Source organism: Anabrus simplex, chromosome 5, assembly GCF_040414725.1.
Source record: "Anabrus simplex isolate iqAnaSimp1 chromosome 5, ASM4041472v1, whole genome shotgun sequence".
Taxonomy (NCBI): Eukaryota; Metazoa; Arthropoda; class Insecta; order Orthoptera; family Tettigoniidae; genus Anabrus; species Anabrus simplex.
Genome location: NC_090269.1, coordinates 358,538,663 through 358,553,693, shown reverse-complemented (window position 1 = coordinate 358,553,693; position 15,031 = coordinate 358,538,663). Strand labels below are relative to the sequence as shown.

The 15,031-nt window shown below is 34.5% G+C and overlaps 1 protein-coding gene across 3 annotated transcripts in view; it reads right to left on the bottom strand.

Annotated features, from left to right (window-relative positions):
• Positions 1-401: 401 nt before the first annotated feature.
• The window catches only part of LOC136874115 (tax1-binding protein 1 homolog), a 228,603-nt gene continuing 213,973 nt past the window's right edge, over positions 402-15,031 (bottom strand). For all 3 annotated transcript variants that reach the window (XM_068227663.1, XM_067147670.2, XM_067147671.2), the window contains one exon: positions 402-10,098. Coding sequence is in view for 2 of the 3 variants with exons in the window: in XM_067147670.2 (XP_067003771.2) it covers positions 10,032-10,098 (67 nt within the window). In the remaining variant the exon portion in view is untranslated. The remainder of the gene's footprint in view (positions 10,099-15,031) is intronic.

Below are 15,031 nucleotides of genomic sequence, written 5' to 3'. Positions count from 1 at the left end.
AGACTCCACTGCTTTCATCTCCTTGATGACTGTAACTGTGAGTGTGTTAAAGAGTTCAAAAACATTCTGACCTGCCTACTTGAACAATGCTCTCACAACCTCCATAGAACTTTGGATCCCTTAGTTTGTCTAGGCTCTCTCGTATTTTACTAATATTGTTCATTCTTTTGTGTAGTTTGCAATTTTATTATATTTCTATAAAAACTGATGTATTTACTTGTAGCTTAGTATAAACTGAGGTTTTCCACAGGTAATAAAATTAAAGTAACTGGAACTGATATATACTGTAATACTAACAATTAGTTTTATAATATTATAATAGTACTGATTAGCTGAATATTAATTCATAGCATGGACAGCAACAAACTCTGCACGAAACAGTATATTAAAAAAACATTACATAATTTTTGTATAATATTTATTATATAGTTATAATTTTTACATTCTATTTAGGCATACATGTATTCCATGATGCTATCATTCACCTTTGGAAAATGTCTAGGGAGTGAACATTTGCATAACGCATGTTATGATGACTATACATATTATAATGTTAAATAAAATGCAATATACAAAGGAGTGCTAAAAGAATTATACTGATTTAAAAGCCACTCACTATAATAAAAAAAAACAGCACACAAAGATTTTCAGCAATAAACCAGAGGTATAACCTTCAACAATCTGTGCCATTCTTTTAAGGTAGCATATGACATACCATATTTGGAAAAGGGATAGTTCTGAATAAATTCTCACACAGAACTTCATAATTATTACTATCACAGCTAGTTTCATTTACATGGAGAACAATATTTTTGAAATAATGAAGTAAACAGTATCTGGAAGTTAGCATTTACAGATACCATAAACTTTATATACTTGCAATACTGATCAAATATACAAAGACCTGACCCCAAAGATACACGAATCAACAAGAAAGTATCCTCTATGCCATGACGATTCACAATCATAACACTACAACATGCCTTCATTTTGCTATGTAGGTAAGAGGTACGTCATTTACATTATATTATTTTGAAACAAATTTTGAGAAGATGTAATTGCCACAATGGGCATAGAATGTATTTTTGACATACGGGGGGGGGGGGGGGGGGGGCAGAACTTTCATAACATTTGCATTAAAACCTCAAAGAGACAATGTTTGTTTGGTATTTTTTTATTTTTACACAAAAGCTTGAAGGAATGTACTTCCATTATACTTGACAAGATTCCCAATATGTGATATTTCCCACAAATGAGAAAAGTTTATTTTTCATGACCTTAAATCTAGTGACAACCCGTATTACTCACAGTTTTACATGGAACTGAACCATAAGGATGCAACTTTCTGGTTTGAATAACACATGTGCATAGACCATTAATGAATTGCAACTGCCTTCTTACCGAGTAAAAGAAGTACATAAAGCACAGGAAACAAATATCATTATTATTACGTCTGCACCTGGATATACTGTAACATAATCTTGGAGTACTGACCATTATCATTCCATATGATGAACACAAGAATGTACAGAGCTTTAATTTTGCACCAAATAATCCCAGACTTTAGTACTCTTAGCCTGTCAAAAATTCTAGACTGAGGGGTATTCTGAAGAAGTATTAAGAAAATAAGATGATGTCCTAATTGTATGTTCTGTACACACAACACAATTCGCAATTTTCATATATCAAATCTACTATGTTTTTAACTGTACAACTCTACAAGCTTCACAGAAATTTAAGATGAAATTTTATCTCAGAAGATAACATACTTAAATGGCAATTTCAAATTACTTGGAGAGACAAAACACAAATAAAAAAGAATTTTAAAAAAATAACTGGGCCTACAAACAAATTTTAAAAGCAACTGTAACTGAGAAATTATTTGCTCATATAAAATAGTAGATGAAATACATCTATTACAGAAATGGTAAACAATTACAGTTTAATCTGAAGTAAATAATAATAATAATAATAATAATAATAATAATAATAATAATAATAATAATAATAATAATAATAATAATAATAATAATAATAATTTCTTGATAAAATAGAATGGAAAGGATTTTTTTAAATATTCTCTAGGATTTGTTCTGAAGAAAGAGGTGAATCAGAAGAGAGATGGTAATTTTATGATTTTATTACATTTTTGCAACTATTTTACCAAGATAAATTTTATATAATGATGTTTATTTCAGAGAACAAAATGTAAGGTTACAACCCCTGTCAACGATAACTATGAAGTCAACAATGAGTGCCTTCTTCATAAATTGAAAAGCTATCAGTGCCAAACAGTGATAGGAACTTAGTGCACTGACTTTAAAAGTGGAGAAGGAAAAATCCTTGTTTGTTCAATTGGAGTCAATAACAAAGCAACAATATTTTATTTGCTAGTTGCTTTACGTCGCACTGACACAGATAGGTCTTATGGCAACGATGGGACAGAAAAGGCCTAGGAGTGGGAAGGAAGCGGTCGTGTCCTTAATTAAGGTACAGCCCCAGCATTTGCCTGGTGTGAAAATGGGAAACCACGGAAAACCATCTGCACGGCCAACTCACCTGGTAAAGCAAAGATAAGATACTTGAATGTTCTAATGCAATTAGGCAGGAACCAAATATATATAGCCAAAGCAAATGGGTCTCTCTCAGTTAACTGGTGAGCTGATATTCATCTGGACAATTTCACAAGTTATATCTACTGATAATTATTATTTATTATTTATCATCATTATCATTGATTTGTTCAATAAATACGTGTGTTCTTTTATTTGTTTCTGACTTGGTTAATTTCTTCTCTCACTTAAGCATCCTAAAGCTCTTTATAGTGTTCTAGATCATCATTAATCTAGTCTATCTGACAGAAACACTTGAACCTTTAACTCAGGTCATATTACCAGCAGTCTTCTCATACAGTATATCAGGAATTACAAGAAACACAAATGACCCCTTATAATAATTTATATCAGTATTACATTTAAAAACTTAAAATTCTGTATTGGTACACGTTTTTAAATATGCAAAGACTTACTCTGAAAGTCTGTCACTTTCAGTGAAATAATACATTAGTATCCAGTATTCGGGAGATCGTGGGTTCATACCCCACTGTCGGCAGCCCTGAAGATCGTTTTCCGTGGTTTCCCATTTTCACACCAAGCAAAGGACACGGCCGTTTCCTTCCCACTCCTAGCCCCTTTCTCCCTCATCGTCGCCATAAGAACTATCCGTGTCAGTGCGACGTAAAGCAAATAAAAAAACGATATCGTATTGCATTGTGTACTTACTAAGCTTTGTTTGAGTTCATTTCATTGCTGTTTTGTTTACACAATTTTTACGACATGAAGATGGGTCCAAGAAAAGTGTTGGCAATACTGGCTGTAATAATTTGCTCAGTCTTCATAATGGTTGCCAGCTGTGAGCAGCACATGGTTGATGCTGTGACGCTTGTGTCACCACTTAAATAGTGGGGGAGAATTAAGTAAGAAGTCTAAACAAATTGTTCTAAACATTTACAATAGCCTACGAGATGAGAATCTGCTGTGGACTGTGGAAGAAGTGGTGAAAAAACCACGCAGCTGACCGGTGTTTCTACGTACAGTGTTTACATGGCTCATGTGGAATTTAAAGGAATTTGTATGTTTTCTTGTGGTATTATATCGTATGTGTTGCCCTGTGGCTGTTTACATATATGTCGTTAGTGTTTCTGACGACACATCACCCTCAAGTCGCTGAAAATTTAGTTTTAGTTATAAGAAAGTGTCTGAATTATGTAAACAAGCAATCAAGGTGGTAAGGAAAGTAAAACAAAATGTAACTCAGCTAAGCTACATGTCAGATTTATGTGACGGAAAATGTTTGTTCGCTTGGCTGTTGATCAGCAGGCCTATGTGTCAGCTCAGTTCGATCTATGCACTCGCCGTAAGTAAAGCAGGAAGGACCTTAACATGATATAGGTATAGGATCATTAGCGTGATCGAAATAATAAATAATTTGTACCCTACTTTATATTCGTAACTGTCCTCTACCTGCAGAAATGTTGTCACGAGGAGGTCATGAGTTCGTTTTTACCTTCCAAATGACGAGACAATATTTACAACATTCCTAGAAACATTGTATTTTGCATTCCCACTCGCAGGTGGGTTTTCAGCTTGTTGAACTGTGAGAAAGTGTCACTGACAATCGTTGCACAAGTGCAGAACTGTACACTTACGTCATCATACTTTTCGTTATAAGTCCCCATATGCCTCACACAAATTCCATTATGAAATAAAAATAAACCTTCCGTCTCTTGTCTCGGTATTCGTCAGTAATATGTAGACTGTTCATGATTAATAAAGGAATAAATAGGTACAGTACGTAATCGAAGTACAATGGTGTGAAAGGAAGTAATTTCTTTTGATGCTACACTATTTGAGAATGAAGTATTTATCAGATAGATGCTTGACGTTAATAATGTTATACTTTACCTCAGCTCTTGAGTTGTCTTTCACGATATAAGATTATAAGCACTGTCTTCCACTCTGGATATTAAATAATGATATGAGTAAAAAAAACAAACCTGTTATGTTAATCACTGATGTGAAATATGCAATTCACATCATTCACAACATATGAACATTTATAGAAACAGAGAAATTCTGAATTTCAATTCTGAAAGGTTGGTGCGTTTCCATGCCGCATAACAGAATTGAATCACAATCTCTAGGGGATCTCTTTGGGGATCAGTGAAGGTTTTCTTCAATTGTAAGAAAAATGTAAATGCTATTCCCTAAACACTCTTTAACACATTGGAGACGCCGCCTGTAGTTTCTACGGGCGCATGATTTCATTGCTACTGATGGCGCTCGGAGAATCTACGAGCGCGTTTTCACTGTGGCTAGGAAGAGAAGACGCTGTTCCAGCGAGCTCTTACTTCACCAGGATGCTGCCTGATGCTTCTAGTGAGCATACAGTTCACTAGTTATGAGCTGAAGTCAAGAGCTCTTTTTTCAAAGTGTTGATAACACACCTGCGTTCCGACATAGCCTGTGGCTGCGTCATCGCTCACTCAGCTGTGAAACGAGCGGGAAAGTATGTGCGTACGAACAGGAAGAGAGTGTGTGTCAAGAGCTTGGCTTGTTTGTGTCTTTCTTGTGGCTATTACGTCTAATTCAAGTGTACAAAATGTAGACGATGAATCCATACTGGATATTCTTATGGAAGACTTGGGTTCTGAGATGGAGGACAATGATGACAATTTCATACAGAGTGACCATGATGATTCTGACACTTCAGGCAAGTACATTTATTATTTAGCTAATTTCAAATAGGTACAAAGTGCGTTCTGTAATATAGTTTTATTCTGGGTCCCTAATAATTTTGGTTGTTTCCTGTGTACAGATGACAACCTGCAGCAACCTGATGCAAGCCCGTCATCAAGTTACGAACAGTGGGAAAAACATCAAAACAAAGGGAGGAAGCGTGCAGTTAAGAGACCCACTATTGATGATGGATGGTCATCTACCAATAATCTTCCTCAATTACCGGTATTTCAAGAAAAAAGTGTAGTCAGAATTCCAGTGGATAATAACAATGATGCATGGGAATGTTTTAGTAATTATCTGAAGGTAGATATTTTTAGGAACATAAAATCAGAAACAAATCGTTATGGAAGCGATGCAATAAAAAAGAAAAGAAATCGCAGTGAACAGATAAAGTAAAGATCTATCTTTGGCTCCAGGACTACAGTTACATTGAGGGAGATTTATCACTTCTTTGCAATAATCATTCATATGTGTTTGGTCGTGAAACGAAAGTTGACAGATTATTGGGCAAAACTGCCGATTCTTCAAGCTCCTTTCCTGAGGTCGCTCCTTTCCTGAGGTCACTCCTATCCAGAGATAGATTTTGAGCGATTTTGTCATATTTACACTTGAATGACAATCGAACCTATGTTCCAAAAGGTAAACCCAACCATGATCCCCTGCATAAGATTAGACCGATTTATGACCATTTTATTACAAAACGTAAAGATGATTTCTATCCCACTGAAAATTTGACAGTTGATGAGGACAGATGTCCCTTCCGAGGCTGGGTAGGTTTCGGTGTTTACATAAAGAATAAGCCAAACAAATATGGAATCAGGCTTTACATTGTCAGTGATGCAGAATCTGGTTACATTTACAACTGCGAAATTTATATAGGGTCGGCTGGGGGAACAAATAACACTGTTCAGGAACTAATAAATCTGTTGTGCGTACGTATTTCAAGCAAGGGTCACACAATTTATATGGATAGATTCTTTACCAGTGTCCCATTGTTTCATCATTTGTGGAGCAGAAAAACAATGGCAGTTGGCACTGTTCATAAAAATAGGAAAAACCTACCGACAATTTTCAAAACAACTAAATTGAGAAAGGGTGAAGTGTTATTCAGATGTAAACAACATTTACTTGCACTCAAGTGGAAAGACACAAGGGATGATTATTGTCCTTCATCACAACACAGGACAAAAATGACAAGTGTTCAGGTAAAATGTAAGGGAGGAAACATAAACCAAGAAAAGCCCGATCTAGTATTAGATTATAATATAAATAAAACTGGAGTGGATAATGGGGATCAGTTCCTTAGTTATTATCCATTCCAACGTAAGCAACTGAAATGGTGGAAAACAAGTATTTTTCCATACTTTTTGTATCACTATTATAAATTCCTTCATAATTTACAAGAAAACCCAGTCAAATCCAAAGAAAGCACATTTAGAGGGCTTTATGATTGAATTAGCAAATAAGTTTGTGGAAATGGGAGGCACTGACAATCCACTACCCAGCATGAGTAATGTCACAAATTCTGCTGCACGACTGACTGGGAGGCATTTTGCTGTAAGAATTCTGCCCACTACAGGGAAGCAGTATGCATCTAGGTACTGTAAAGTATGTTCAGACAAAGAGCAAAAGAATAATGGAAAGAGAATTAGGAGGGAAACGCAGTGGTTCTGCAGCATTTGTTCTCAATATTTGCAAGATTTTAAAATATTATTATGACTGGTATCCATAGCAACATCAGGAAAATTTTTTTTTTTTTGCTTGTAAAACATACCATGTTCATAAATGTATAAAAAAAATAAACCGCTGTACGATTATAATAATTAAAACATATTTTTGTGAAGAGGAAAGTATGGTCTTTCTAATTATTCCAACAGTTTTTACAACCATCGTTTTACCTAATCGTGAAAAAATGTTTAAAAATGTAAAAAAAAACTGCGATTTCTGGAGGATAACAGTTTAAATATGGCCGTCTCTGATGTGTTAAACAGAAGAGCTAGGTCATTATTTTCTTTCTTTACTGCAATACATATACCCAACTGAATAAAACCAGTATCTTTTTAGTAATTTCAGAGCACAAAGACGCATGGGCTTTCTACAAGAGAGTATTTTAATATCTGAATTTATGTTGATTGCCACAAACAACTGAAACTTTCCAATGAATTTAACTAAACTTATAATGATGCACGTAAGATTTCTTGCTTAATATCAACCAAAACAAAAAACACAGCTGTTGTACAGTGAAGCACAATCTACTAGCAGCAGCTTCATCATTCCAGGCAAGTATGAAGATCCTCTTACATACACTGGAGGGTCATTATTAAAAAGTTTCAATGTCTGGAGAATAATGGTGTTAGGTTCCTTCTTGATGTCCAAACAAAGATGGGTAAAACATTTTTTTCATTTACCCACAGAACTTAAAAAAAGAAAAACTACCAACAATATATATATTTTAAACCACTGCTTCTTGGCAGTTAATTTTCATAAAAACATTTACAGCCATTGTTATAGGTTTACACAATGCTGTAAATTTATAAATTCTCTGCCAATGATTCATACAGGAATTGAATCACACCATAGATTTCCTTTGTGATAGTTGGTAACCTTCATTATGAAATGAAAATGGGCTTTATCTCTTGTTTTCAAAAGTTCAGTATTTCATTTGGGTACAATGCACAAGTGTTTATCTTAGACAACTTATTTGAGGAAAAAAGTACTCAAATTGAAGAGAATGATTCTCTTATCCTCCATGAAAGATTAAAGGTTAAATCTCTGTTTTAAGAAGACTACATTAAAAAATAGTCACCTTTATCTTCTGAAGAGACATTTCAACCAAGATTAGATGAAATAGACAAAATAGGACTTCATCTAAAATATATATCTACATTATAATAATCGTCACAGTTTAACAAATAAATAAAAATTCAATGCTATGAACCTAAACTCTACAACTCTATTCCTCCTTTGCTGATATCACAATTATAAGGACATTATATAAAATGATGGGAGAGGGAAGGAGACAGAGAATAGCTTACTTCATCACCAATGACATAACCATCTTCAATTACTCACTAAATCACATTTCAGACCACAAAATAATAGTAACACACTCTCATTCATCCACCAGTTCTTTCATGTTAAAATTTAAAAATCTATCTAAATATTTAAAACAATTTCGTTCAATTTTCAAAATATGAAGATACTCTACCAAGATTTAAAGGTACATCCATAAAGTAAATAGCATTGTCAACTGGCTGGTATTTTACTGGCAGGGGTGGAAATATTACTGCTCTTTTAATTAAGGCCAGTGGCTGGTATACACATCTTGATCGCTGTCTGTATGACTGGTATTTTAATTTTTAATCCATAATAAGATAACCATGGGAAATTTACTGCCACTTAATGTACAATAAAAAGTTTTATTTGTAAAGTCAATCGCACATAATTTTGGACTTCAAATTGATGGAGGATCTCCTCTTGCTCAAGATTATACAATTACAGGTGCTGAAAAGTGGGTCAAATATGCACATCAGGCAACTCCCCTCAACTATGTAAAAGCAACTGTTTAACTAGATCATGCAATCTCAGTCTGCAATACCTTTGTTGAGCACTATTTTTGGAGTTGTAAGTAATTTCTGGACTGATGAGCCAAATCGTTTGAGTGTAAATAGCGTTGTCAACTGGATGGTATTTTACTGGCAGGGGTGGAAATATTACTGCTCTTTTAATTAAGGCTATTAGTCAAAGTAAAATTGTGTACATGAGATAATTTAAAATTTACTTATATGGCATTTTGTAGATATGTTGAGAATGAAAAAGAAACTTTTCAAAGAAATTTCCTCTAGTCAAAGTCTACATTTAAAAAGTAACTTTAATTTCTGAAACCTAATTTTTTGTCACGTTCTGCAATATTTAAAGAATTAAATTGCAATTAGTTTTATGAATTTAACAAATTTATACTTTTTTCATAAACTTCAAATCTGTGTATCCACTAACTACAGGCCAAAGTGAGGATACACGTACCAAACGTAATTTGTGGGGAGTGGGCTGCCGGTAATTTTGTTTTTCCATGATGCCAACCCTAAATGTAAAGGAATTATATTCTTCTGAATGTATTTTATAAGTTATAGTATCTCTTAAAATGTGAGGAGAATCTCAACAAAGAGGAACAAAGATAATTTCTTTAAAGAACAATAAGATAAAACAATTAGATATAGGGATTATAAGTAAGAGTAATTTGATCAAGTGAAAAATGATCAACTCTGATTAGTCTCCAACTCTCTGAAAAAATACAAAATTGGTAGAGTTTCAGAGAATTGTATAGTATTTTTCCTCCTTGGATCCCTGCTGTCATCAACATCAAGTTTAAACTCAGAAATTTGATCAAGTAAAACTGATCAACTCTGATTAGTCTCTAACTCTCTGAAAAAATAGAACATTGGTAGAGTTTCAGATAATTGTATAGTATTTTTCCTCCTTGGATGCCTGCTGTCATCAATGATATCAATTCTAAACTCAGAAAGAACTGTCTTGGAAATAAAATAAAAGATGCAAGGGAACACATATTTTACAAGAAATATTCTTCATTTTTATAAACACTTATCACAACTAAATTGTACTATGAAGTATTCTACCTCCTTCACCATATTGTTCTAAGGTGATGAATAACAATTCTTTTTGATCTCTCATAGTAGTAGTTATGAACTCATCTACTAGTCAACAAAAAAAGTCTTAATACAACCGTTCTAAATACTGGTGTTCTGGACATGTTGCTCCTGATGAATGTACTTGTTCATTCCTGGAAAAGAAGCATACAAATGTCAGAAGAACAGCACAATTTGGTATATATGTATCAGATTATGAGCGATATTTTATTGCAATGAGTGCTACATATTAATACAAAAATAGAGATAAAAAGACTTTACAGAAAGGAAATCACGACACATTTAATAATATAAATAATGGAGACTGACTATCTTAAGGTTTACAAACAAAAGACAGAAGAGCTTCGTTATGTATAACATGTTCACATAGAACAACTAAAATAACAACAGACTGAACAAATTACATGTATTCAACATACTACTAGGCTAATAAAAATATTTGTGAAGGGCAATTTAAAGATATTTCAATAAAAGACATTATGTAGCTGGTGGCATTATGGTAGAGGTGGTTTCATTTTTATCTATGGAAATTTCAGTCATCATCCACGTGAACTTCCTCTATAATAAGATCTCTTATCTGATAACACATCAGAGCGAGAGAGCTGGGGGGAGGGGGGGGGGTTAAGGGAGTGGGGGAGGAATCAGGGCTAGAATTGAGAAGGAATTTGCCATGACCATGAGGAAGATTCTATCTCAGTGTTTTTCCTGGAAGTGAAATGAAAAATCATTTCAAAGTTTTGATACTGATGGACGAAACCCACAAGTCTCAAAGTCCACAGATATTTGGTAAATATTCTAGCACACTAATTGAATCAGTAATTTTAGTAACAGTGTAACTCCATTTTTAATAAAATCAGTTTTTTACTTTGTATGGTTCTTTGATGATAACAGCATAATTCCATACAGAAACCATGCAATTTCTGCTAATAGACATGTTATGATAGCCTCTACAATATTTCTATTCATTCTAGAAACTACAATACTGTTATTTCTACTAACACTGGCAGCTCCATCGTTACAATATTCTAATATTTACAATGCATTCCTGTTAATTTCCTCCACTCTAACAATGCATCTGTATTCTACTAGGACTGACAAGAAGCAGGATTATTGTAGTTCATAATAACAGGGAGGTTGAGTTGAAATGAGTAATACCTAACGTAGGAAAGAAGTCAAACACAAAAGTGAAGTAATTAAAACATGAGCCAGTCCTCTGTCTCAGTATACGTTCTGAGCCTTCTGGTCTTGAATTAATAGGGCATACTGTTAATGTCCACTTTAGGTAATCCAACTAGGTTTCTTTGGTCGTTCAGCACGGCTTTGGAACGATCTACCCACCAACATTAAATGCAGAAATGTAAATATAGTTAAATGTTATGTTAGGAAGCACATACGGTGAGAAAATGCATGTGAATATGTGGAAGAATGAATGAGGGAGTGAAAAGTTGTATAAATGAGAAATATGTATATATTAGGCTATACTTTGTTACTTTACCTGTAAATAGTGTATATGACTGTTTTACTTTAGGATTTAGGTAATTATTTCAAAGGTCAGGGGGCACTACGTGTAGGAGGCTTGTCCTTTTCCCCTGACCTTCCATAGATGCTGTAAAGGTTTATGGTAAATAAATAATGAATGAATGAATTAATCTCTATGTATGTCACATTTCGGCCACCAGATGGCAGCAAGAGTCCAATCTCGAGGATATTATGATTTTAATCCTTTCTCATCCCTGTTTCGAGATTATTATTCTTATTCTTATTCTTTTTTTACAATTGGCTTTAGGTTGCACCAACACAGGTCTTATGGCAGCGATGGGACAGGAAAAGGCTAGAAGTGGGAAGGAAGCGGCCGTGGCCTGAATTAAGGTACAGCCCCAGCATTTCACTGGTGAAAATGGGAAAACACGGAAAACCATCCTCAGGGCTGCTAACAGTGGGATTCTAACTCACTATCTCCCGGATGCAAGCTCACAGCTGCGCGCCCCTAACTGCACGGCCAACTCGTCCAGTTTTTCAAGATTCCTTGAGGTTTCTGTTCAGGGCCTATTTGGGAGAGAAAATGGAGGTTCTAATCTCTAGTGTCATATTCTTGTGCTACTACTAAATTTTTTATCATTTCAAGTCTTCAGTAATGGGGCGACTCACGATTCCCTGTATCCTTTTTTCTCTTCTTGGTTCTGTAAATAACACTGCTATATGGATGTGAAACCTGGACACTTTACCATGGTGACATAAAGAAACTGGAACACTTCCATCAGCAGAAACTTAGATCCATTATGTACATCAAATGGGATGACTAAATAAACAATGTGGCAGTTCTTGACAATATGCATATGAACAGCATAGAAGCCTTCATCATCACTCATCGGCTTAGAGATGGGTTGGTCACATCCAGTGTATGAATGATAGCAGACTGCCTAAAAAACTTCTCTACAGTGAGAATGGTCATGGCAAAAGGCCTCAAGGTGCTCCTTGAAAATGTTATAAAGACCAGCTTAAGAAGACTATGATAGCACTAACATAAATGCTAACACCTGGGCAACAACTGCACAAAATCGTATTCTTTGGCGTTAGGCTACTGCAAAAGGTGTTTCACTGTTTGAGCAGGCACATCGCAGACAATAAATTAAAACACATGAAAAGCGGAAACTACGTCAGATCCAACCATGTCCTCCACCCACCTTTAGATGTGACCTGTGTGGCCGCATGTTTCATGCAAAGATTGGCTTGATCAATCATCAGCGACATCTCCACAGAGATTAAGAGATAAGATTCATGATTGAATGCAGTACCCTTAAAATTATGCAGTGCCTTATAAACTGCAGCTGATAAATACTCGTTTTAAAGTGCTTCATAAACTGCATCTGTCAGTATCATCTAAACTTCATATTTTTACCGGTGCATCTTTCACACACATTACTCTCTAAAGATTTTAGTGCTTCACTATCAGCAACCTACAGAATTCTTTATACTTTGCAATTTATTTATCTGTGCATTTTTTTTACACCTATTTGTGATCGGCTGATGATGATAAAAAATACTGGTCGAAACTGGTACCAATTTTAATTAAATAGAAATGTAAACTTACATTTCTTATTTTAATAGTATTGAAAGTTTGAACCATTTTATACTTTCTTTTAACTTATTGGTGATCGCCACAGAGCCAACAGATTTTAAAGAGAAAAATGTATTCTTGGAAACGAGTAGTGGCCGACGGCAATTAGAGCCTGGATTTTTATGTAATATCAAAGTAGAAAAAATGTACATAAAAATTTAGTAAATATCAGTGAAATATGTAATTACATATGTATAGAAATATGTTACATTCATAAAAATATGTGTTAGTATTAATGCATTGAACAAAAACGTCAGGTGTATTCCTTTTATTATGACTTTCAGTTAAGATATGAGACAGTAAAAATTGTTTTAAACACCTCACTTTTACAATCAAGTTATTGCTGTTGCTTTAGATAATTAATATAATCCACTGTTCTCTAATTTTACTAGTTACTTATTACAGTAAATAATCAAATTGAAGTCATAATCAAAATACTTCAAAAATTTTAAAAGAATGCCTTACATGTAAATCACAGCGAGTATATTCAATCCTTGTCCCATTTTACTACGGGGTTGGATATGAAGCAACATGAATCATCGTAGCGACAATGCCCTTTCTGGTATCAACCTCATCAGAGGAATTAATGAAATGAATGATGTGATATATGATAGCAGGAAGGGAGAGAGTGAAACCCGTTGTGGGCACACAGCCTACTCCTGTCGAATAGTACCAAGGGGCCTGTTCAGGGTTTAACATCTTCATTTGACAGACGAATCACCATCAACAGCGTCATATGCCCTCACTTCATATGAACCATGTGGGAGGTTTGGAATTAAATCCAGGCTTCTGACATGCTATCTAGTGATTACCCCACCACCTTTCCTACCTTGCCCGCCAACATTCTGATGGTGAAACTTCTTTCGACCAATGGGACTTGAATCGGCTGACAACAGTGTCAGACCATTATAGCCTTGGCACCTTAACCCATTTCAGGACAATGGGTCATACACAACCCATAGTTCTTGGATTTTATTTCTCTCGTATAATGCCATCTTTCCACATTAATGATCACTCAGTAATACAAAAGAGACATTCCGGAATGGATATAATTATTTTCAAGAAATGGTCCCAAGCATGTAGGCTTTGGAGAGTGCTGTATAAGACCTGTTTTGAGGTTACTGGAAGACAGAGTTTTGATATTAATTCCAGTTAATTTTAACATATCACTTTTATTATCCTGTCGGCATGGAGACAAATTATCGATAAAGGTATGTTGCAGTGCTTTGGAAGTGACATTTAATGTGTAGTTATGTCGGTAAATGTCAAACTGAATGCTGGGGTCAAAAACAACCCAAGCTGTAAATACTGAACTGTCTCAATTATTTTTAAAATTCCTTGTTATTTGCAATAAATTACTCTTAAATGAACGGATAGTAACAAAAAACATGTATTTTGTAATTATTTGTAACCTTGGCCTAAAATGGGTTAAGGATCATAGCTACCAGGTGGGCTGCACTGTAAATCATGGGAAATTTTACATAATTTATTATTGTACCTAATTTCCTATTGCCCTCATGCCTTGAAATTGAAATAAATGTTACTAAATACAGTTAGTATTGTTTATATGTACAAAAATGTTACATTCTTCACATAATACGTAAAATACATAATATTACCAAGAATATGTAAAAATATGTAAAAATGAAACCCAACATTGGTCACAACTCCAAGCAGGACTACTACAAACCACAGAAAACATACCACCACTGAGGGCCAGAAAACATGCTTGGTGGATACACGAATGTGACAAGCTCATACAACTAAGACAACAAGCTTGAAGTAATTGGTCATGCAACAAACATCCAATTACATTTCAAAATATTAAAAATGTTAGAAGGACAGTAACAAAATCTATAAGAAAAATTCAAAAACAAAGTGAAGATATAAAACTGCAAAATACAGAAGAAGGCTTTAAGAAACACAATTCACAAAACTATTACAGAACT